The sequence below is a fragment of the Haliotis rubra genome, unplaced genomic scaffold (genome assembly GCF_003918875.1).
Source record: "Haliotis rubra isolate DU_JTF1 unplaced genomic scaffold, ASM391887v1 Scf385, whole genome shotgun sequence".
NCBI classification, from domain to species: Eukaryota; Metazoa; Mollusca; class Gastropoda; order Lepetellida; family Haliotidae; genus Haliotis; species Haliotis rubra.
In genome coordinates, this window is record NW_025767063.1 from 844,753 (window position 1) to 871,406 (window position 26,654).

Genomic DNA, 26,654 nt, shown 5'->3' on the forward strand with positions numbered 1-26,654 from the left:
CAGCAGGTAACTGATTGAACAAGATTGACTGATCCACAAGTTTGACAAACACAAAACCCCAAATCCTCTCATTGTAGCAGCAGCATTCACAGGACACTGAGCACTCCATGACATTGGGCACTGCTCCTCACACTGAATATCAATGCATGACACTGTTGTGGATTTCACAGGTGAATGCATAATATATGACATGCTTGGCTGACTGTCGAGCTCCTGTACATCAATTGTAGCATACACACAGCTGTGTTTGGCCTACATATTCTCCATGCAAGTTGGACCCAGACCGGTTTAACAGAAGCCGACATTAATGTGGGTTTAGATCAACGTACCCTAGAGAAAGGCCTTGACAAATATGTGCAGAGTGCTACAGCTTGCCATCCCGTGGAACTGTTTGTTATGTACGATGTCTGATTGATCTACCATATTGTATCAAGGTAAGATGGGAGAAGGTCAGACAGGTGGGCAAGCAAGTCCACGTAAATTGGGAGTGTCATTTAAATATAGACAAGGCCTGCATGGCTTGCACTCATGATATACCATTCAAATACATGGCTGTCTCATTTCCTGCTGTCAACAGGTTATTTACAGGTAATTTTAATCAGCATCAAATAGTCTGTTTTAATGGCTACTAAGAGATCTAAGAGTACTCTTGAATGCCTTGTATTCACTTGTTTTTTTGGCCCACAACAGAATCCCGCCAAGATGGGTATGGATTAATGTCGTCATGCTATGAGTGACATGTTTGTGAAAGGAGTTACTGTATTTTTTTTGTTACAGGCTGACATTGTTGCCTTGTCAATGTAATTATGCGATACAGAATTCTATCCTTATTGCTACTGGTGTACATGGTCTGGTAGCCACCAAGATTGTAGGCTTGTTGGCCCAGATGCTGATTATCAGACAGCATAGCTGAACCTGTACTCGTGTTAAAACTGTGTGGAGCGTGACGTTTCATTGTGACAGTTGTAAATGTCCAAACAATGCTGTGTAGGTGACATTTTATTGTGATAGCTGTAGCACATGGTAGGCAAGGCATTGATGTATAGACTCCCTCACGGACATGTACATAAATAGTTGTGCACACGTTGTATTGATGTTTGCATGGATTTAAGCAAGTCTAGATTGAACATCAAGTCATGCTTACACAACTGGGCTTGTTTTCTGTATTCCAGTAAGCTTCTTTACTAATATTGACATTATATGGTTTTGCTGCTCCTGAGTGAATATTAACCTACTGCAAATATTAGACCACATTGTTGTTTTCTGTAGAGATTACACAAAAGAGTATATATTTCTTACTGAATCTGTTACTCAAGACATCACCATTTCATCATGAAACTAAGATGTAGATTCAAAACTATACATGTTCTCATCATGACCCTCAGGATTTAAGTGAGTGAGTTTAGTTTTATGCCACACTCCGCAATATTCCAGTATATGGCACCAGTCAGGATTTGAGAATTAAATATCGCAACCAATTACTAGTATTTATGAGTACTGAATTGTGTCTGTAGACTAATAATGGTCATACTGACAGGTATCTATGGTTTTAGCAGCTAATTACCAATGTATCATGGACCAGTTTGCAATTCTTCTGTGGTACCAGTATTATTCATATCTCATGTGCCATTGCTGAAAACATTTTTTTGTGTGTGGAAAACCTTGAATGTACTTAATTAGATTTGGGCTCAATATATGAGGTATGTTATACAAATATTACTTGTAACTAGTCTGCATCAGTAACAAGCTAAATAATTTCATCCACTAATTTTTTAAAGCACTAATTCATAAGAAATGTTACAAGTCTTTACTGAATTGTTTTGCAACTAATGGTAGAATAGTGGATTCATGTCAATGTTGAAGCCTGTGTATCTGTGTCACTGACTGGTATGGCTCCTGTACCTGTATTTGTGCACCCTGAGGACTCATGTTTGAATAGGTCCCAAGCACTCCATTGCTCGTCTCCAGAGATGACATAATTACACTGTGAGGTCAGGTACAGTGGCTTGGCTTATTACGTGACAATGTGACCTGATGTTGCAGGTCAATGCTGATGTTTTCAGTCACCAGTTTGCCTGGTCTGGAATACTTACAGGGTGCCAGGATAGAGATGCATTGTTGCAGACTGTTAAACTCACTGGCTTCTGTGTTTGATCACTACACATCATCAGTCTGTGGTTCAACACAAGATAGGACAAAATTTAGATGAGGATTTAAATTTAACTACATTGTACCACATAAAAATGTTTTTAGCAAGTGGATTTTCAAATGATGCCTAGCCACCATGATCTAGAAGATAATTTATCTCATGAAAAGCAGAATCTTCATGTTTATATCAAATAAATAAGCATGAGGTGCTTACAACATCTACCCCTACATGCATGCAGCACATACTAAATATTTACATACATTAACTTGTACATTAATACATTAATTAATAGCTAGGTGCCTTGTATATCAGATGTGTTTTATACATTTTACATGTACTGTTCCTGCTGCTACCATAACTACTAGCTGTCAGTATATCTGCCAATACAGATCTTGCGTCTTCAATGATAAAAGATTATAGAATAGGTAATCTACACTAAATTTGTGAAAAAGTCAACTCCTCAATATCTTGCTGCCTCTAAAATGCTCACATTCCATTTGTCTGCCAATGCTGTATATGGGTTTTAGTTGCAGTTCTTTCAGTGTCAGTGGAAATGAACTTCAAACCAGTAATTGCACAGATATGGTTAAGAGAATAACTATTCCAAATCACATTAGGAGAAAATGTGAATTTTGCACTCCACAAATGAGGCGTTGGTATTATATAATTGTTATTTGAATTGTGTTTTGATGAAAGTAATGTTAGACTCACATGTGTGGAGGTAATCGTGACTCTAGGGCACAGACAGGTCATGTATTATGTCCCCTATGGTCCTTTCACATATAGACACGCTTCATATATTCCAAGCTAAGACATTTAACATGTACTCTCTGAAAAGAGCTTTCAGGCTTAGTGAAGCAGTTATGAAAGAAAGCAACAGTTAAGGGGATCATACTTCATGATAAAACTGACAAGGGTGTCTTTATAATAGAAATATCACAGCCTATACTCTACTACCCACGCATAAGTAGGACAGGCCTCAATATTTTATACAACGCTGGGCTAATACAACTTATCTTGAAATGTGTGTTTATCTCAGCTGACCTATAAGTGTGAGCTCAGTTAAAATTAGTGTGTCCTTATAAACTGCTATTAGCAGGGCAGTTTAACAGTTGGGGACACCAAGAGGTATAGCTTATACACTAAGCCCATGTTGAGAACCAACCTATACCTCCTATCATGTGATGAGAAATCACTAGCATTTGCATAACAATGCTAATCTGCTTTGGATTATGGTAAAGCAACTCTCTGTGACCTCAGTACAACTGGATTCTTTATGGACTTTATTATCTAGACCAAGAATCTTGAATTTGTTTTTCCCCCATTGTATAAGGAGTACAATTTGAAGCCAAAGTGCTGGGTATTGCACATATACAGACCAGGGTAAGCAGTCTGTGCCCCAAGGCATAATCTTCAATTTCATTTGAATTATTTTAAAACCAATGAATTAAATATTGAATTGAATGAAAAGTGATCGAATCTAAAATAAAAATGTAATCTATTTTACATTTGTAACATAATCAGTTACGGATTTAAAAGTAAGTTTTCGAAATTTACCTTAAACTGTTTATCTGTTACTTTACCCAGTATGCAGCTACAAACGTTCTATTATGTCATATCCAACAAGGTCCACAAATACTAGTGATCAACCTTACCAGTGTTCACGAATAGCGTCTGACCCTCTGACAAATCCGGCAGATTTGCCAACGGTCAGACAGAAGTCTACAACCCGCCGGCCCCAGTGTCTGACTGTATATTTCACAATGACTTGACTGAAGTTGTTTTATGTGACATGTGACACTTGTTTGCTGTTTATAAATCTTATGTTTGTTAATAATTTCAATGTCAATTATAAGAAATATTAAATCTGAAATGTGTGTTTAAGTTTATTCCATGGGTCCTGTGCATTTTTAATGGGTCAGACAGACATCTGAAACTTGCAGGACCCAATGTCCTGGGACTTTGAAACACCATTCGTGAACACTGCCTTTCCATTGTTTCAAGCAAATAAAACATGCAGGAAGGAAATCATTCAGCCATTCAAATAGGCATAGTTGAGTTCCAGTTAATCTGTAACATTGTTGGTGGTGTAAGAGGTTTCTGGTCTGAAAGAGCACATGCTTCATTAAGCACATCCTCTCCTCGGACTGACGGGGTAATCAATGGATTATTTGCCCCTCTGCAATACCTTTCACAATGACTTTAGGGTCAGTTGGCTGGGTGCTCTCAGAACATGATAATACCACTGTAAATACCATAGAATACCATAGCTTGACACTTCCCCTGTTGATGATTATAGACAGGTATGCTTCTCTTAAAATATTTGTGTATATCTACACAAATACATAAATTTTCTTATGTTTTCTGTACATAGCTGTTCTGTGGTTAATGTTCCAGTTGGAACCCAATGGTATGATTTCCTGTTTCTGCAGGCACATTATGATGTTGGGCCTCTTTGTTATTCTCTGCCTCCCAATAACCAATAACCAACAATGCCATATCAGAAGTAGGAAAATCATGATTGTTTATTGAATATCCATTGTATTACTTTCCATAATATTTCAATGTATTTGAGTTCTATGTACATCTTGCCTCAGCTGTCAACTGCAGATTATCTTAATATAAAATGTTATGCTGTCTTATTTATTTACAAGCTACTAGTATACCATAACAGCCTTTAATTTATCAGGTCTGGGCAAATGCCTGGTGGTTGACAGACACATGTCTTTTGGGTTAAATGTCAACCAAGTCACATAAGTCTTTACCAATGTTAGTCAGCATTCATGAAAAGCATTATCAGTGACATTGGGGTGGGAAGATGTTTAGACTATTCTGGCAAAGACAAATGTTCATTTTAAAATAAGGATTCCTAATATCCCAAAGGGGCTGAAACTAAATCAGGATAGTGATTTTGAGATTGCTGCTGTGATATAAGTGATTAATGATGATGATGATGATGATGATGACTATGATTTTAATGAGCATGATGTGTTTCAGGTAGCCAACCTTTCTACCTAGATGTGATAGCAAAACACAATACCTAACCTAGTCCTTCATCAAGCATAACGTAAGTGAATTAATTCAGTATCCTCTTAAAGATTTCCTTTTAAAAAGTAAGAGAAGAAGTTGGGCAAAAGATTATTCATTTGATTTCCATCTTAATTTACCTAAATTGTTTTTCACAGATACAATAGAGTCAGTACAGCTCACAATATTTTCTGTTGCCAGGTAGAATGGAGGCGGTAACAAATGTATCGTGTGTGGTGGACAACTGGTCAACCATGACATGCAGCTGGCCATGGGAAGTTGGATCACCATCGGCCTCGGATGTTATTCTTGCTAGACTTAACTATGGTACAAAGTGAGTAATAAATACTACTGTCATTTATGTGCTCTTAACAATAGGAGTAATAATCACAGCTATTTCACATCTGTCAGTCCAATATTTCTGTGTAGTGTCTACTAACATGGGCAAGCATCACTGGCTTGACATGTCACAAGCACCAGGTACTGATTGACTAGGCTAAACCATAGTTTGGTCTACATTAAACCAACATTTTGTGTCAACAGTTTCTAAATTATTTTTTGTGTAATATTTTGTGGATGTCATCAATCATAATGCAGAGCATTGTCATTGAATTAGTGTTGACAGAATATGCAGAATTATTTATTCAAATGGAAAATGCCACTCCCACAAATCATCCGCCATGTGTTGAGGTATGACAGTTCTTTTTTCACATGAACAGCTGACTTTCCTTTGCATGTATTTATGATAGGTGCTGTTGGTGGGGTCAGACATGCTAACCTTTTCACAATCATCTGGTATCATGGCAGTTGGATAGTGATTCATACAGTGTTTGCAATACTTTAATTTGCCAGTTGGCCATCAGGGCCTGCTGCTGGCTGCAGGCTTTAAAATCTACAGGCCCTGAATGAAATCTGCAGGCCCATTTTGAAGTCAAATCAATAAGAACAAAATAGACTACACTGTACAGTTTCTCACTGTTTCAACACAATCAATTAGCGAAGCCTAAAGAGCAGAGAGAAGTTTTTATTTGTTAAAGACTGGTGTTGACATTCCTATGCGCAAAGCCCTGAAATACCAGGAAGTGAAGCTGTAAGTTATCACAACATGGTGGATCATGGATGATTCCTGAACGTTAATAAAAAAAAAATTATGGGAAAGATTCTAGTTGAAAAAAAAAATAGACAGATAATTTACTGAAGGCCATCAGGGCCTGCAAATATTTGAAACTGGCGCTGGGCCTCCGGGCTATTGATTATTTAAATTGCTGGATTCATACACATATCCTTATGACACAGTCAGAGTTGTACAAGCAACTCTGCTTTTTGGCATTGAAAACATTTTGTCAGTATTTATTCACACCCTTTCATTTGAGCTGTTCTGAGTGGATGAGGCCTCAATAATATCATTTCATGGTTTACTGATAGTTTATCAGTAAATTGTGGAGCAGGTCAAACACATCTTGAGATCTAGAATTGTATGTTACATATGATAGAACAAATATAACCTCATATTTCAAAATAAACGGAAATTTCATCACATTTGTTATACCTGACATTATTACTATTCCAGCGGCGTTCCCAACCAGGATTGTGTTGATGACAAAGTGCCTGGATCCTGCCACTGGCCAGCAGAAAATTTCAAGATGGGAAGCCTCTACACAATCATGGTCACTGTCATGACTTTAACAAGCAGGGGAATAGTCAAGGGTAGTGAAGTGTCAGAACGCTTTCAGTTTGACACAAATGTCATTGGTAAATATCTCTTCTTGAATTCTGTTAACATCTTTTACTGTTTGTTTTGTATTTAATAATGTAGTCAATTTACAATGGAAACTGAATCTTTGAAATGCCTTCTATACATCAAAATATCACTACGATTTAGCTTAAACACTGTTCATAACAATGACATCGGGTATTTTGTAACTATCTCCCTGTTTATTCTGTATACAGTAAGACCACCTGCTGTGACTGATATCAGCGCCACCAATCTCAACAAAACCTGTGCATCATTATCATGGCAACAAGTAGATAATCATAGTCTAAAATGTCGAATGTTGTACAATTGCTCCAGTTGGCAAGATTATTGTCAGGTGAGTCTAAGTGTCAGTGTTGCACCTAGTATAAAACTTGCACAAGGAATGCAAATATTTAGCAAGACAACTTGTGTTTAGTATCCATGTTATTTTTGTCTAACATTATCAAATAAGCCTTTCATACGTTCACATATTTAGTATTCTTTAAAAAGGGGAGGCTCAGCCCCTCTGTGTTGGTTAAAGTCATTTTGATTTCATTACACATGGAATCAGAATATGCAGCGATTGCTACTGATAATTCCCTGGTGGTGAAGATCCTATTTATGAACCTATCATAAAATACAATTGTTTTGTTACACCCATATAAAGGTCATGAATCCCATTGGAAATCAGATTTTACATCTCAAACAATATACATGGCTGAAACAAGAGAAAATACATCATTTGGATTTGTTTATTATTCAAAACAAAGGATCAGATAATCAAGTGATAGCAATCATTGGCATTAATCTATGCTTTTGAGCTACAATAACTAGCATTCTAAGATGCTTAGCGCTTAGAACAATCGAAAAGAAAATACATTATCAGACAATAAAGGTATAGTTTTTGATGACGTAACAATTGAATGACGTTATCCCGTCACTGCGCCATTCTAGTGTGCCCCCTCGTAATCGAACCATTTTACATTACGTCACAATGTAAGCGACGTCACGATGCATGTCAGTTGTCATCGCCTCGTACAGCCTCCTACAGTAAACTACTGCGTTGCATCCCGTTTCTTGGTTTGCAGTTGCTTCACTCACCTAACATCACTGGTGGAAACATTACGTTTATGTTTTCTGACGTTTTAAATGTCTCAATTAGACTTCATGAAGTTTTCAGCGACACGGTAGCGTTAGCAATGTTTACATTCCCACAATGCAATCGTTGAATGTCGCTAGACTACTCAGCTTCGTCTGGATGTACTGATCTAAACGTTGGTAGTAGAAATGCGATGTTCACATGGTTTACGTTAATCACAGATGTAATTAAAATACTTTAGAGAAGATATTTAATCCGAGCGTAAACCGTCATGAAACTGTTTATCATTTGTTTTTCTGGTAGCGTTAGATCTTAGCGTAGAGGGGGCAGACACATCAATAGAACATGGCGCCAGTTAGCCCTGTCGCGAGGATTCTTAATTTAGGTCACCGACACCGTCGTTTGTTTTCTGCCTTAAATTAATCGTAATTATCCTTAGAAAGTATTAAATTTGGCATCTTAGAAAGAAATACAGTTCGGCTCTACCACCATGTATATGTAATAAAACACACTTTCTCCCTGAACTATTATGGCGTTAAAGCACTCGGACGCAAGCGTCCTCGTGCTTTAACTATAATAGTTCAGGGCAAAAGTGTGTTTTATTACACTATACATGGTGGTAGAGCGAACTGTATTTCTTAAATAAAACAAGTTACAGCGCCTAGTCCACCAAGTCAACCACTACAAAAAGCACATGGTGGATGGGCATTTTATTCTTATGTGGATTCCCTACAGGTTCATTTCTTGAAAAACGCATCTCAGTAAAAGTGTAAATGGATTAATAAGAAACTAGTTTACCATGTAATTACTTTGTTTTCTGTGCACTTCCAGCCTGTGGACAATGTGTCCAATGGATCTGTCTCTGTGTGTGGCCTCTTGCCTGGGACAGTATATCAGTGGAATGTGTCCTGTCTCCCTGAAGAAGGGGGATTCTGGAGTGAAGTCAGCACATTCAGACACACCACACAGACTGACGGTAGGTGGCAACTGTGTTACTGATGTTAGGTGCAACTGTGTTACTGATGGTAGGTGGTAACTGTGTTACTGATGGTAGGTGGCAACTGTTACTGATGGTAGGTGCAACTGTGTTACTGATGGTAGGTGGTAACTGTGTTACTGATGGTAGGTGGTAACTGTTACTGATGGTAGGTTGCAACTGTGTTACTGATGTTAGGTGGAAACCGTGTTACTGATGGTAGGTGGCAACTGTGTTACTGATGGTGGGTGGCAACTGTGTTACTGATGGTAGGTAGTAACTGTGTTACTGATGGTAGGTGGTAACTGTGTTACTGATGGTAGGTGGTAACTGTGTTACTGATGCTAGGTGGTGTGTTACTGATGGTAGGTGGTAACTGTGTTACTGATGGTAGGTGGTAAACTGTGTTAACTGTGTTACTGATGGATGGTATTACTGATGGTGGGATGGAAACTGTGTTACTGATGGTAGGTGGCAACTGTATTACTGATGGTGGGTGGCAACTGTGTTACTGATGGTAGGTGGCAACTGTGTTACTGATGGTAGGTGGCAACTGTGTTACTGATGGTAGATGGAAACTGTGTTACTGATGGTAGGTGGCAACTGTATTACTGATGGTGGGTGGGAACTGTGTTACTGATGGTAGGTGGCAACTGTATAACTGATGGTGGGTGGCAACTGTGTTACTGATGGTAGGTGGCAACTGTGTTACTGATGGTAGGTGGCAACTGTGTTACTGATGGTAGGTGGCAACTGTGTTACTGATGGTAGGTGGCAACTGTGTTACTGATGGTAGGTGGCAACTGTGTTACTGATGGTAGGTGGCAACTGTGTTACTGATGGTAGGTGGCAACTGTGTTACTGATGGTAGGTGGCAACTGTGTTAGTGATGGTAGGTGGTGTGTGTTACTGATGGTGGGTGGCAACTGTGTTACTGCTGGTAGGTGGCAACTGTGTTACTGATGGTAGATGGAAACTGTGTTACTGATGGTAGGTGGCAACTGTATTACTGATGGTGGGTGGCAACTGTGTTTCTGATGGTAGGTGGCAACTGTGTTACTGATGGTAGGTGGAAACTGTGTTCCTGATGGTAGGTGGCAACTGTATAACTGATGGTGGGTGGCAACTGTGTTACTGATGGTAGGTGGCAACTGTGTTACTGATGGTAGGTGCAACTGTGTTACTGATGGTAGGTGGTAACTGTGTTACTGATGGTAGGTGGTAACTGTTACTGATGGTAGGTGGCAACTGTGTTACTGATGTTAGGTGGAAACCGTGTTACTGATGGTAGGTGGCAACTGTGTTACTGATGGTGGGTGGCAACTGTGTTACTGATGGTAGGTAGTAACTGTGTTACTGATGGTAGGTGGTAACTGTGTTACTGATGGTGGGTGGTAACTGTGTTACTGATGGTAGGTGGTGTGTTACTGATGGTAGGTGGTAACTGTGTTACCGATGGTAGATGGAAACTGTGTTACTGATGGTAGGTGGCAACTGTATTACTGATGGTGGGTGGCAACTGTGTTACTGATGGTAGGTGGCAACTGTGTTACTGATGGTAGGTGGCAACTGTGTTACTGATGGTAGGTGGCAACTGTGTTACCGATGGTAGGTGGCAACTGTGTTCCTGATTGTGAGTGGTAACTGTGTTACTGATGGTGGGTGGCAACTGTGTTACTGATGGAAGGTGGCAACTGTGTTACTGATGGTAGGTGGGAACTATGTTACTGATGGTGGGTGGTAACTGTGTTACTGCTGGTAGGTGGTAACTGTGTTACTGATGGTAGGTGGTAACTGTGTTACTGATGGTGGGTGGTAACTGTGTTACTGATGGTAGGTGGGAACTGTGTTACTGATGGTGGGTGGCAACTGTGTTACTGATGGTAGGTGGCAACTGTGTTACTGATGGTGATGGTACTGTGGAACTGTGTTACTGATGGCAACTGTGGGAACTATGTTACTGTGGTAACTGTGTTACTGCTGGTAGGTGGTAACTGTGTTACTGCTGGTAGGTGGTAACTGTGTTACTGATGGTAGGTGGTAACTGTGTTACTGATGGTAGGTGGGAACTGTGTTACTGATGGTAGGTGGGAACTGTGTTACTGATGGTGGGTGGGAACTGTGTTACTGATGGTGGGTGGTAACTGTGTAACTGATGGCGCATGAGTGCGTTACTCATGGTAGTGGGTCCTATTGAATGTAGGTTGTGTATGGTTTAAAGAAAAGAGGTGGTGTGGAAGACAGCTTTGAGGAATTAGATAAACATTCATACAAGTTGCGACAATCCAAACATCAGCACTCATCCCTGACAAGCAGGACCTACACTGACTTGAATGCAGCCAAGAAGTATCATACATTCAAGGCTATTCCAAAGGCTATTCCTGATTACTCTAACAGTAAATACTCAACATATTACTACACTCTAGATTGTGTTTCTTCAGCAAATTGCTTCATCTATCATACAGTTAGGATCTAATGAACATAAATCTGGATTACTTAATACATCAGACAATGACCATCAAGGTCAATATGTATATGACACTAACCTCGAAACCCTTGATAAGTAGTAGGACTGTGCGGTATTACAGGGAAATCAGTCAAAACATATATGATGTTTTGTGATTATGTCTATGGTTAAAGTTAAACTCTCCACAGACTTTCATTCGCAAAAGATATTTTTTCATAATGGACAATTTTTATTTCCTGTTTGCCCTGTTACAATAAAAGGCAATAGAACCAAGGGACTCTAGGGCCTTTTGCAAGAAAACTTTGACAACAGAAATACAGGATTTTTTCTTCGAACAAAGAACAAAACAACACAAGACCCTACAACACATTCACTCTTACAAGCCACACTTACAAGCTTCAAATAATTACAGTATGTTTGTGTAAGTTCAAATTCCTTCAGCCTATAATTTTTCTTCATTAGGGAAAGATATTTCCATTCGTACTTAATTGAAAAATGGCATATTTTACATACTATAAACTGTGTAAAATAGTAAAGAAAATCCCTAAGTATCCAACCTGATTTTGAGATTGCTGTTATCAGAACCATAACATATATTTTTAGGATCTTTGTATGGAGAAAATACTTAGCTGCCAATATACAGTAACGAGAAGAAAAAATGCAACTTTTCACAGACATAGTTTCAATATTTATTTACTGATAAATTCAGTTATAAATTTTTCATACATCCACTCTGGATACTGAAGTTTACATTTATGCAAGTCAATAGTCTGTTAGTCCACCGTTTCGCTCGATGCACTGCTGAATACGGCGTCCCGTGCTGTCAATCAAATTGTCTATGTAGTCCTGGGGTAGGTCCACCCATATTTGACTGGTGAGATTAGACCACTCAACGACACTCTTCGGTTCCAACTTTTCTAATTTGTCCTTCATAATCTGCAACATATTTTCAATTGGGTTCAGGTCTGGTGATGCCGCTGGAAATTTCTGTAAGGTCACGTGACTCGTTTCAAACCAGTTACAGGTGTCTTGACTTATGTACAGGTGCATTGTCCTGTAAAAGTTTGAAAGGTATTCCACTCTGTCCTATATGGGATTTACCTATGCCTTCTTGTATAAGTTGACAGTACTTGTGTGAATCCATCCTTCCTGTAATAGTTAGCAGCGCCTATACCACCCCAAACCATGACACCGGGTGAGAACTTCGGAACCATTTTGAAGCTACGTCCACCTCTTGACCACCTTTTTCTTGTGATCCTATAAAACTGAAACTTTGATTCGTCCGTAAAAGTCACATTTGAAAAGTCGTTGTACCCTGCATTTCCCAGCACCACTCGAGCCTTTTTTCCATGTGTGCTGTTGTCATCAAAGGAACTTTCTTCGGCACTCGCTTGACATATCCAGATTGCTTTAAAGATCTTCAGATTGTTCATTCTGATACCTTAGGGGTTCCTTGACTTGACGCCTTCACAGCAAGCTGTTTTGCAGACCAGTTTGGGTACTTCGCCGCCGCCGCGAGACGCGCAATACGTCGTCTGTCATTTGCCCCAAGAGTAGCACGACGTCCCGATCCAGCCTGTCGCCCTGTCCCTAACCCTGCGCCAAATTTTTTCAAATTGGAAACAGAGGCCCGATGCAGTCCCGCCAGTTTCACAAGTCTAGTTACGGATGTAATACCTGCTTCATAATATGCCAAGAGTCAATTTCTGTTGTTTTGTAACGTCATGGCAAAGCTTCGGTATCGTCTGCTAGCAACGAGGTCACGTGATCAAGCCATCCCTGAACCCAAGGGAGATAATGCCATACCAAAGAGGCAAGCTACTGGCGGCTAGAAACAATGTATTTCGGCTTTTTTGATAGTAGGATCGAGTCTACAGGATAAAGTTTTTTGTCGCATTTTTTCTGCTCGTTACTATATACTGAAATATGTATGCTAATATGGGAACCTGAATTGGAATGTATTGCAATACAACTTATTTGCCAATACACAGCCCTAATAAGTTGTACTGTTGGTTCAAAGCATTTTGCCTCAAAGAATCTGGTGTTATAAGGATCTGAGTCATAAACTAATGAAACATCATTTTGTAGTGCCTGCATCTCAACCAGAAGTGCATCCTGGGAGTTTTCTACAACTTGACTGTGAAGAAGACAACTGCAGAGAGATCTTGCTGTTCTGGAAGGTATGACAACAGTCATTGATTTTAAGAAGTACATGATCCATAGAGGATATTTGTATTTTCACATTGTGTGTGTATGAGTTGAGTTTTACGCCGCACTAAGCAATATCCTAGCTATATGGCGGCGGCGGTCTGTAATTAATTGAGTCTGGACCAGACAATCCAGTGATAAATAGTATCAATCTACGCAATTGGGATGTGTCAACCAAGTCAGCGTGCCTGACAACCTGATCCCATTAGTTGCCTCTTACAACAAGCATGGGTTACTGAAGATCAACCCAGGTCTTCGGCATGGCGAGACAACGCTTTAACCACTAGGCTACCCCACCGCCCCAAAGCTGATCTTAACTCCCATAGATTAACATATACTTACAACAACTCATCAACATGTGCAATTATTGAAGTTTTTCACAGTGAGATAGCTAAATACAGTGAAATTTCACTAGTCTGTCAATATTAACAATACTGTTGCACACTATTAAACTACACATGCAGAAAAAAAGGTTTGTGGAAAATTCTTAAGAAAATGAATACTAGATTTCAACATTTCACTTTTGTAGACAATTCACATGTTAATATAGTCCCACAATCAGCCAGATTAGTCAGTATTATAAATATGTAATCAAGTGAAACAAGTGTTTGACTAAAACAATATTAACCTCAACAAATACTCAATGATGCTAAATATTACACAAAACAAATTCGATCTGAGGACACTTATAAATACAAAGACAACCGAACATAAAGAGATTTCTCCTTACTATGAGAAGAGGTCTAACTGATCATTCACCATCTGTTAGGCTGTTCCTGCACATCTGCGTAATGGTCCCATCACAGAATATCACATCTTTGTGGGAGACACTGATATCGGAAACGAGACTGACTTCACTGTGACGAACAAGACACAGACGTCACTAGAACTCCGCCTGGAGCCAAACAACACCTACCAGGTCCAGACCTCGGCCTGTACAGAGATGGGATGCTCCACCAAGTCCAAACACATCACCATCGCACCACAGGGAAAAGGTATATTTGTGGGTCTTTTGTTCTTAAATCCTTTGTCATCTAGCATATTAAATTGTTGCTTTCAAAACTACATTGTAACTCAACTCAAGTTCATGTCGATGATACCTATTATTTGTGGGCAGAATCTGCAGAATTTCTGAAAACAGGCTGCACACAGAAGAATCTGTGTCATATTACAAATAAAAATCTTTTAATATTGAGTGGGGTAAGTGGGATAAGTGGGGTGAATGGGATGAGTTGGGTAAGTGGGTGAGTGGGCAGGTGGGGTAAGTAGGACGAGTGGGCAGAGGAGAGAGTTGGGGTGAGTGGGATAAGTGTTGTGAGTGGGCAGGTGGGGTAAGTGTGGTGAATGGGATGAGTCGGGTAAGTGGAATAAGTGGGGTGAGTGGGCAGGTGGGGTAAGTGGGATGAATGGAATGAGTCGGGTAAGTGGGCAGGTGGGGTAAGTGGGATGAGTGGTGCAAGTGGGGTGAAAGGGATGAGTCGGGTGAGTGGGGCATGTGGGATGAGTGGAATGAGGGGGGTGAGGGGGCAGGTGGAGTGAGTGAGTGAGTGAGTGAGTGAGTGAGTGAGTGAGTGAGTGAGTGAGTGAGTGAGTGGACAGGCAAATTAGTGACTGAAAGCATTAGCAACAATACATGTGATCAGTGTAAAGAAGTGGGCCGTGAGACATAACAGTCATAACATATCATACACTGTGGCTCCGGATGATGAGATCCACTGAATTACTTTGTAGTCACTCAGATTGATGTGACTGGGAAGAATACCACATCGGAGAGAGCTAACAACAGACATTACAATGTGTTAGTTAGGTAACACACTTAGGCTTCTGGGTCAATATCAATTAATGAAATGCTTTCTCCGACCACACTATTTAACAGTATTGTTGTTTTACATTCTCTGGTTCATAAAAAGGACACTAGCTAAATAGTGAGGCAAAAAGATGGTACTTACGTGACTGAAAAAAGAGAAATGTCATAAAACCAGATCTTAGTCCATGATACTGCTAAAGAAATATCTGAGGATATTCCAGTACAGGTAATGTCAGAACAACTGTTTGCAAATTTTGATCGACGAATGAAATGACTAACAAGAATCTGACAATAGCCAAACAAAAAGCATCTTTCGTGGTACAACACCTGTTTCAAACTGGTGAATTCTAATCCAGACTATGCTTTGAAAATATTTTCAATATTTGCATTTTAAATATATTAATTCTTGATTCAAAATTGGAAAGCTCAATGAAAGAAAATTTGAGAAAATGTCTATTAGGTGGCAGATATTACATCAAGGAGCATTGGGTCAGGTGAAAGCAGTCTGGACCAGGGACTACTTGCACAAAGTGATCTTAGCGCTACATGATCGTAACTCCCATACTCTGACATAGATGTAAGACAGTCTTAGCACTGCGATTGCTTTGTGCAAGAGGGCACAGATTAACAAGTAACTGAGGCGATGAGAAGCAACATCCCTCACAGTCAGGAACAATGACTGTGATACAATCAACCAAATCTCTGAGTCTGCCTACCTGAGTGAGTGAGTGAGTGAGTGAGTTTAGTTTTACGCCACACTCAGCAATATTCCCGCTGTATGGCGGCGGCCTGTAAATAATCGAATCTGGAACAGACAATCCAGTGATCAACAACATGAGCATCGATCTGTGCAATTGGGAACCGATGACATGTGTCAACCAAGTCAGCGAGCCTGACCACCCGATCCCGTTAGTCACCTCTTACGACAAGCATGGGTTACTGAAGGCCAATATTCTAACCCGGACCTTCACGGGTCCTGCCTCCCTGAATTATGGCAAGCATAGGTAACTGGGAACTTATCCTAAAATATCATGAAAACAAAGTTCTTAGTATGTAACTCAAGAATTAGGGGATTACATGATCAACAAGAGATCTCTGATTGGTTCACTACAGGTGTGTCACCACCCCAGGACTTTACAGTGGAGTTTATGACGGATGAGGAGCCTGGCAACTTCAACATCAACTGGCAACCACTCCACACCCGAGTTGTGTCCTACACCATATACTGGTGCATGAGGGAAGAAAACACAACCAGCTGCACAGTAAGCCTCTTAGTGTATACTAGTTGCAGCAAAGAGCATATGAGAATTGTTTAATGCAAACCTTTTGTCAGCTCTTCTAAACATGCTTGGGCTTATTCTGTCTCTGAATCAATGACCTAGAATCTCCTGTCACACACAGGAACAAAAACATGGGCAGCAGAAATGTACACACTGAAACAATTCCTTCCAACAAGTCCATTAATTCTTCCCTACAGACCCCCTTGGACTGGACGACTGTGGCCCCCAACACCACGGAGTACAATCTGACACTCCCAGGCCTCAGTGAGAACACTACACAAGACTACACGGTGGGGATCTCTGCTGAGGCCATCATGACCTCATCGAGGACACGGAGGGCAAGTGATGCAAGCCAGGTGACCAGTAGTGGCATCTCATGGAGTCAGTGCCTCCACATCAGTGGGAACGGTGAGTGACAATTTCAACAATGAGTGTGTCTTCTCCTGCCTTACATGTTCCCAAATCCTTGTGACTCTGAGTCGACAATGACCAAAATTTATGCTAGTCCCGTGGTCCCTTGCTAGTAAAAATTCACCAGGACCACTAAATATCCCCAAGTCAATATTTGGTTGTCAACACGTTTTCGTTTAATTTCAAAACAAATTACATCGTGTTATTTTCTAATTTCTTCAGTTCCAACAGCAGCACCTGAGGTTCTGCACATGACCAGTGACCCATCGACTGCCAGTATAGACATGGAATGGCAGAAACTGAGCTGCTTGGAGACACCTAGTGTACTGACAGGTGTACTTGTGGTGTACTGTGTTGTTGATGGAGGGGACACATGTACAGGTAATAATTTATATTGATTGAGAATAAGTCAATATCACCACATTCTGCTAAAAACTTCAATCATCTGTGAAAACGACTTGCTTCCTGAAATTGACTGTTCATGTTTATATCCACATGTTTGTATCTCAGCAGGGAAACAATCTTTTAAGTTTGTGAGGATGGTGGGTTGCCTTGTGGCTTGTGTTTTTTCCTCACAAAGAAGATGCAGTGTTCGATTTCTTGGAAATAACATTTCAACATATGTTATAAGAAACCAACATTTGTTTCCAGGATCTGAACAGAGTCAGATGGTCATAGGTAGAGGGAGCAGCTACACATTGAAGGATTTGGACACTGGCCACACGTACCTCATCAAAGTGTGTGGCGTGTCAGCAGCTGGGAATGGACCTTTCAGTGCACCAGTCAAAGTAGACCTGAAAGCATGTGAGTTATGCATATTCATTTAAGTTCTATACTCAAGCCATTTGTCAAATGGTGCAAGAGTTACTTTTTACTTGAGAAGTAAAACATGATTTGAACCATCTATTGTTATCTATTGTTATTAGCTGCAGGTATTAGTATTTGAACAAAGAAGATATATATGTTAAACAATTATTCATCAAAAATATTTGCAAGTGCCGCTTATAAAACACATAAATATATATAGTAAAACTGATAAACAATCATAGTTTTGTATAAATGATGTTGCAGAAGAATATAGTCATTGCTACTGGCAATTTTGATATACAATGTACAATGCAGATAATTAGTTTAGCAATAAAGTACCAGTACTTTTATTCTCCCCTTCTTACTTTTCCCATATCAACACTGCTTTTAACAACACTTGAAATGTTTCCTACCGATGTGAATGTACAGGTGATAAAACAGGGGACATAACTCTTGTCTCTCTGGCTCTGTTTTTCATAAGTATGTAGCAAATATGTCTTTGTCACTGAATGTGAAAAGGTAAATTACAGCCAGATGGTTGCCCATAACATTTTGTGTGATTTAGTAAGATCAGCTTATTCTACTCCATATATACTAAGGATAAAAACTATGGAAAATATGCCTACAAAAATAGCAGACTGCATCAAATAATTACAGTCGGTAAAATCAATCTTTTAACATGATTATATAATAAGTTGAAACATTTATGACCTAGATATTCTAATTTTAGCAATGCTTTAATCCACTATTATTACTCCAAGAAACTGGATGCTTGAGGACACAGATCATGTTCACAAGAGTCAAATTAGAATTCTCTATGAGATGTGGTATGTTTCAGATCTTGCACTCATGTACACAGTGCTAATAGTGGCAAGTGTGCTGCTCCTCCTGTTGTTCATCTTCTTCTGCGTCATATGGGGATGCTGGTGAGTATGTTGGATCTCCTGACTACCATAACTGTTGTGGCTCCACATAAGAATTAGAATTAGAACCAAATTTAAGAATATCAGTGAATTGTTGGGTCAAAAATAAGTACATGTACTTTCAAACGTTATAAGCAATCATGGGCATGATGAATGTGACTGACTGTATTCACCTGTCATCACTTAAACCTATAGTACTCTCTCTGTCCACATCTGTCTCAGAGGTGCAGTGCAAACTAATATTTCGATATTATTTATTCATCGAGAATTGTCATTAATTACATATCACATCAAATTTGTTCAACCAATAGCTAGACAATTATTTGATGCTTTGTTTCCAGTTTGGGGCAATGGCTTCTTTGTTTCAATGTTAGAAACTGGCATTTTGCACAACACACCTATAATCTCAACACACCTATATTGGATAAGCATCCACAGAACTACTGACTAAAACAAGCTGATGTTTACAACAGGAAATGCTTTGGATATAAGTATATTTGAAACAGAAATATGTCCCAACTTCAGTATATGGGTAATCAGCTGAATTGTGTTTGTGGTTTTCAGCAAAGGGCGCAAGAGTGACAAGTTGGAAATATCTGTTCAAGATGACAAGCTACTGCCACAAGAACATGACGTGAGTATAGACTTAAAGATTTCAGGTGTTCTTGACAGCAAAATAGGTCATATGTCATAGTGAATCAAAGGTGATTGGTTTAAAGTCTTTGTTTATGGTTTTCTACTCATTTCTCATTTCACTAGAAATGCCAGCCAGTCCTCAGGTAATTGTTTGATCAGCATTTTAAAAGTTGGTGATTCAATAATAAAACATATGACTTCCTGTTTATGATTACTGTATCTGGAACGATGTTTCGGCGTAGATTCTTACAACCCTTTTAAGCTTGAAAATGGTGTAAGGGTCCACATCGAAACGTCCTATGCAATAAACAAGAAGTAGTTATAAATACAGTTGTATGCTTTATTACAGTCCTCAGGTAGGCGTGTAATGATACTTTATGTCATCAATATGTCTTGTTTTCAGTATGTTGATATGCCCACAACACGTCCTGAAAGCAGTACATCAGCCAAAAATGGAACCTACAGGAAAAGTGGATCAGACAAAGAGCGAGACGTAGACAAGGAACTGGAAGACACCAAACTTTTACCGTCAGAATCCTACAAAGAAAATGCAAACCTAAGATGGTCGGATTCGTTAGGCCCCAAAAGAACTGACACTTGCTATATGGCCTCATCAGCTAAGAAGAACTCTCGACTTCTGGAACTTAAGGCTGAAAACAACAACAGGAAAAAGGCTGGTTGGACAGAACTCGAAGATGCATCTGACCTGCCTTATGCCGTAGTGGATTTAGATGTTGAAGGTGTTCCTCGGGAAAGGATTTCATCATTCAAAAGTCGACTCCCAGTGAGAGATTATGGCTTTCCTTTAAAGGATGATTCTGAATATCAGGACTATGTGAATGCTCAACGAGATAGGAATAGTGCAACTAGTCCTCTCATAACGGATCCAAAAGAAAATATGAAAAGTGGATCACATGAATCAAAACAGAAACCACAAAAAGACAAGAAAAACAAGCAGAAGAGAGGCAGTACTGGGTCATTTCATCTTCAACCTGATTTTGTGTTGCCAGATCCTCCTCCTGACCCCAATGAGAATGATCGCTCACCTCCACCTTATTTCCCTCCACCTCCTGCCAATCTCGAAAATTTCACATTTCCTCCTGAGCCACAAAATATCCAACCCCTAAAACAATATAGCCCCCCACCCCCAAGTCAGAATCATCCACCACCACCTCGAGTTCTCTATGCTCCAACTACAGTTCCTATACCTGATAACACAGACAAAATTTCACCACAAAATTTGAAGAAGGTCCCTCCTCCTCCAAAAGTGCGTTATTCTTCAACTTCAACAGCTCCTTTGCAAAATAATAGAGCAAGCACACATTCTCAAGAACCTCCTCCACCTCCAAATCTGGATAGTCTTCCAAGGCCTGCAAGTGTTCGTAATTCTGGTACATTCCCCCCTGTTCAAACTGGAGCTCAAACAAGCAAAGCTACAACAGAAGAACAAAATCCTCCTCCGCCTCCAAATCTGGGTAGTCTTCCCCGTCCTGCAAGTGTACGTAATCCAGTATCTGCTGTCCCCATACAAAATAAAGAAACCACAGATCCTCAAGATCCTTCTCCAAATCTTAAGAACGAACCCATTCCTCAAGAGACAAATAGTCCAATAACTGCTGCTGCCACTCAGACTAACCAGGAACCTAAAGAAGAGAAACCCATTCCACGTCCACTGACTATTACACCTGTGCAAATCCCCAAGCCTCGCACAAGTTTGCAAAGTCCAAAACCTTTCACACCCTATAATCCAGAGCAAGTCACTCAGAAGCCTGTAAGAGACATAGTGGATGGCAGAATCCAGAATGAACCCACACTTAAACATGAGCCAGAGCCCATAAGAACAAATGTTACACCAGAAAGTACTAAACCTGATGATAAGCCAAGCAATGACAAAAAGCCCTCACAACCTTCAAGTGAAATACCTAGCAACAGAGGATCTGTAGACAAATCCACACAGGAGAATCTTCCTCCACTGCCAACTCAATCATCCATGCTTCCCTCTGCCAAACCTAGAACCAGCAGCAAGACAGATGAAGACAATAATGTTCTTGATATTTCCTTTCTTGTTGGAGAGCTACTGGGGGAAGGTGTTGTGACGAAAAAAGATCCAGACAGTACTGAAGTTACCATGAGGCCTAAGAAACCAGCAAGAGAGTCCACAAAACCTGCATCAGATGCTCGAGACTCTAAAAGGAAGTCCAATCCACCTAAAGTTGCACCGAAGCCAATGTTCGTGAGCACAAGAAACAGCAACTATGGGCGTGTTGAAGCTAGTCCCACAGCAGTCTCACCTCCTCCAACACTCCTGAACAGAACATCTACAGGGAGTTCTAACTACGAACAGCACATGTAGAGGTGCAGCAGGTGTCGTTCACATTGAAATTGTGCAACCATGTTTCAGCATGATCAGTGTAAATCATGGACCATATGCAACACAAATGCTGACTCAAGTATAATGTGACTGGAACTGAACTGTTATATTGTACAATCTCAGAGTCAAATATTTACACGATTGTGTACTTTGATCAAGTTTGACAAGCCAATAACAATGGTAGCGGCGTGGAGATTTCATGCACCATATATGCTGATAATTGGAATCTTACCTTAGAAGAGAATCTCATTTATCTCATTGTTAAATATTCACCTGAAGGAAACATTCACAGTCATTTCTGTAGAGATTTTACTTGAAATCTTTCTGACATGACATTGATTAATAGATCTGAGTAATATGCTTATTGAGATCCAAACCAAATCGTCAAAACAGTATCTGACCATATGGATTGAACAACTGGATTTGCTTGGAATTCATGTGTCTCTTCATCAATTTCCTAAAGCTAGTTTTCATGTTTACTGCATCACTGACTAAGGGAATGATGGGAAAAGGTCTACTGCACAAGATACTAACCATGAACTGCAAATGAGCCCCACTGACATTTTAACTCAAAATTCTGGATGAACTTGAGGACAGTATGTTCAGCTTACTAAAAGAAGTGCCAGTGTCATGCATAATAACACATGAGCATGATGTAACAAAACCATCATCTGATATTGCCCTGAGCATGAATCTTGTGTGTATTGTTTAAGACTCTTCAATGTATGGGACTATCAGCAACACTTCACATAAAGGAGTTCAAGGTTGTGCGATCTTAAAGCACTGAGGAGCAATGTGAAAATATGTACAAAACATCATGAGTTGAACAATGACATTTTGAATAATATTGTTAAAGTGAATCATTGTGAAAAATGACAAAACTAATGTTTGCGGAATGGTGCAACAATAACTCATTCTGGTGCTTTATTGCAACATCAAGTGGAGAAATTCATTGTGTTCTTTTTTCTGCAATTGCATATGTCATCATGCATCTGATCTAAGGCTTTGAACATTTGCACGATATTACTTGTGATATAAGAGATTGATATAGATTTGTGTCTACATTACATGCTGTGATGGACTACAGTTGTCATTTTACAAAAGTGAGTCACTTTCACCAATTCCATTCTGCCCCAAATGTCTCCATTTGCTGTTGATGTTGATTTTTTATTTCAACAAAACTTTAAGGATTGGGTGGAGTATCAAGAGGTAGAAACACACTAGGCTTTCACGGTACATTGGATGGTGCATTAAAGCATTCTCTAACCATTTTGAAAACACAAGTTTTATATCTTTTTATTCCAACATTTCTAAAACCCCTGAAATTACCACTGAATCCAAGATTCAGCAGCATGTAGTAAACTTGGATTAGAAAATGGTATGATTTCCATTCATCTGACCTAACACTATTCTTTTATAAATAAATGAAGTTCAAAGCTGTGCCTAAGACTGCCAGAGGGCATAGATCATTGTTCCATTAAAAACGCCATGCGCCAAATATCATTCTCATATCTGGTAAAATGGGTCATCATCCTAATAGTTTGATGCCATGAATTGAAACACTGTGCAGTGTTAAAACCAATTTACTTGATCAAAAAGTGTGGCCTTTAATTGAGTCTTCATGTCTTTAACTTGTAATTCACTCAGTTGCAGTTGGTTAATCATAAACAACATTTTTAAGCTATATTTTGATACATTCATGTGTTATTTTGCATTTCTAATTTCTGCCTGTGTTTCTAACTATGTACCTCATCTACCATCTACTCGTGCCCAACATTCATTCATTCCATAATGGCATAAAAGGAGGAAAATGTAGAACTTCTACTTCTACTAGAAGTAACAGTCATTTCATATATAGCATTGGTTTAAAATACTCTGACTCGTTGCATTGTACATTAGTTGACATTTTTAAGATTGTATTACATTAGTATCAACTACATGCATGACACATTCAGACTAAGGGGCCGTTCATAATTTATGGCTTGGGGGTGATGATGATTTTTTATGGAGAAGCATGTACAATGTGAATGACCCCCCCTAAAATGTATGTACAAAATAAGTGACCCCCCTGCATGTCATGTACAAAATCAATGACCCCCCACCTACCAATAATTTCTAAGCATAATTTTAAACATATTTTTATGAACAAAATTGATGACACCCCCAGTACATGTGTACAAAATTGATGACCCCCTAGCTCGCCAGAACAAAATGGGTGGAACACCACCACCCCACCCACCCCTAAAATCATCATCACCCCCCTAGCCATAAATTATGAATGTCCCTAACTCTAAACATTCTAAGCATGATTGTGCAGAACAATACTAATTGGTCTTGTATGCTCGACCGATAATAGACCAACGCAAACTCATCTAAATTCTACTGAAAATTATGCTGAGAAACAAATTTGGTCAAGTAGACTCTGAAGCTTTTGATACCGAGCTGATAACAGTCTTCTGATAATTGTGGCATTAAGCACTTGTCTTCAAACAGACTCCACACAAGTCAGAGACATACCTGGGGCATGTACATCTGGAGATCAAATTTTATTTTATTTTACCTTTTATCCAATATAGCAATGTTTTATCATTGTGAAGAAGGCATAGCCAGGGTTGTTGTTAATGAGTTACCCCAACATATAATGGTGTGTAACATTATGTTTTATCTTAAACTGAATGTATTTGAGAGTTTTGAGAGTTTGATGATTGCTGAGTTCAGTCCTAAATGGCCATGTCTTTCCTGATAACATTGCAACGAGATAAAGTTGTACCGGGGTACTACAAATTTTGCATATTTAAATTGTAAGTTGATTTTTCGAGACAGACAATTTCATACAGGGTAGAAAACATATGAGAATTCTGTAGTCATTTCATCGGTGCTTGCTTTTTTAGTCAATTGCTTAATTTGTAGCCTTGCCTCTTGCCAAATGTTTTAGTCCAATATATTTATCATAGATGACTTCTTGTGATATGCTGTTTTATTGATATGAGGCATGGTTATGTATTTATGGATCAATATTAGCACACTGTCCGAGAATAAAAGAAAGGTACTACATTGCTCTTGAACAGTTTTGTGGCATTATTTTTCTTCATGCCTGATTTTTTCTGTAAAAAACCTTCTTTTTCAAAGGATTTAACAATAATAACATATGAAAGATAAGGCCAGACCAATTTTATTTCTTGTTTTACGGATCCACCGGTCGTATTGTTTCAAGAATAGAAAACAAAAAAATTCCCGCTCAAAAAATAAAATCCTAATGTTTTCATTGGCGAAAAATGTAAAGTTACAAGAATATTTTTAAAGATTGGTTTTGCCCCATATGCACTTCATTAATTGCCAAAATTACATTACTTTTAGTATTTAAATGGAATAGTACTTTGGTGATTTTTTAATTTTACCTCCTGCCTTTAGGTTTTCTGAAGACAAAAATCCATAAAACAAGAAATATAATTGGTCTGGCCTAAGCAAGAATTGTAAATACATGTACACTGCAAATGGTATATAACTGGCTGTGTGTACGGTACTGGCTGGTGAGCTGATAGATGAATGTAGGACTTCAGGAGGTTATATTTCGGACGTCAACCTGGTTCTAGCATGCTACATGAATCTGTGAACCCAGACAGCCTCAAGGATTATGTCTTGAACATGTATCTGTGGAATTACCCTGACAACACAGGAACATAGATCTGTGGACATCTGTGGCATGATGACCCTGACATCAGCTGGAAGCTTGTCCTTTGATCTCTGGCATGATGATAGTGACTACACACATCTACCAGGTTTATTTCAATGTCGATACTGACTGGGATTTATCATGATGAAGTACATTGTCCTGTTAAATCTACCAATTAAAGCAGTGAATGAGGGAATATTGTTAACACTGTATCACAGCAATTTTGAAGTGATTCATGGCAAAACAAAGTTAATTTTAAAGGACCTCTCTTATCAATGCCTATATTTTTCTATGAATAAGTGCCGCTTTCTGCAATAGTTTCTAAGTGCCAAATCTATTATCTGGTTTTTTTTCTCTGATATAAATGCTCGTTTAACTACTTCTGTCCTGTACATAGTATGCTCAATGTTAGATTTTAGTTACGATGTATTAGTGTGCTGTTCAATGTGGGACCGTACATGTGTGTTTTGTTAGTTTGTCAGATGTGCTTAGTTTGTTCATATTCAATATGTTATGCCTATGAATATATTGCTGGGTGGATTCATAGTAAGTAGTGTCTAACAAAGTTTGGCACTTATCTTTCAGACATTTTGAAAACAGACTATATAAGATGCTTTTTTCACTACAAATTCAGAGTATTTGTTATACTTAATCTCAATTGTTCACATGTTTTTATCCCTTAGTAAACAAACCATCCTTTGTATGATCAGATGACATCAAGGTCGAGGCAGTTTTCCCCTGCCAATGTGTATGTTCGATATTGCCAGTATACAACAGTATATAGTTCACATATATAAAATGGCTTACAGCACAGACTATATTCACCCTTAACCAATAAGTTACCTAAGCATGCATCATTTTCCCTGGAGTAGGTTCTCTTAGATGGCATATTGACATGTAATTTGTTGCCTAAGCGTTAAGCTTTTGATACATCTGGACAGGTACAGACAATAAAATGCATATTTAAAAGCAAATGAACATGGACAGGTACAAAAAGAACCAATGAGATGTCTCACATTATGTCAGACTCTTCAGTAGAAGTCTTACTTTAAAGTTCTTGAAATGTTTTTCCCATGCTGATGTAA

At 39.1% G+C, this 26,654-nt stretch overlaps 1 protein-coding gene and 1 long non-coding RNA gene across 4 annotated transcripts; one reads left to right on the forward strand and one right to left on the reverse strand.

Moving 5' to 3' along the window:
* The first annotated feature begins 244 nt into the window (after positions 1–244).
* On the forward strand, positions 245–23,077 carry LOC124286521. Of its 3 annotated transcripts, none has more exons than XM_046722892.1 (15): positions 245–434; positions 5,132–5,216; positions 5,378–5,510; positions 6,747–6,928; positions 7,127–7,266; positions 8,842–8,986; positions 13,542–13,633; positions 14,431–14,656; positions 16,582–16,730; positions 16,946–17,156; positions 17,382–17,540; positions 17,811–17,963; positions 18,805–18,892; positions 19,454–19,523; positions 19,929–23,077. In XM_046722892.1, exons 3-15 carry the CDS (start codon positions 5,383–5,385, stop codon positions 21,876–21,878), a joined length of 3,693 nt encoding a protein of 1,230 aa, XP_046578848.1. In that variant the 5' UTR covers positions 245–434; positions 5,132–5,216; positions 5,378–5,382; the 3' UTR covers positions 21,879–23,077. The 3 variants fall into 3 exon arrangements, with proteins under 3 accessions (XP_046578848.1, XP_046578847.1, XP_046578849.1); XM_046722891.1 differs by having other exon boundaries at positions 5,147–5,216; XM_046722893.1 differs by lacking the exon at positions 245–434 and adding an exon at positions 567–588 and having other exon boundaries at positions 5,147–5,216.
* On the reverse strand, positions 2,296–25,937 carry LOC124286531. The gene is made up of 4 exons (XR_006901055.1): positions 25,834–25,937; positions 13,131–13,133; positions 6,124–6,131; positions 2,296–2,305 (listed from the first exon to the last, which is right to left on the reverse strand). It is a non-coding gene; the product is annotated as an uncharacterized LOC124286531 (long non-coding RNA).
* Between the last annotated feature and the right edge of the window lie 717 nt (positions 25,938–26,654).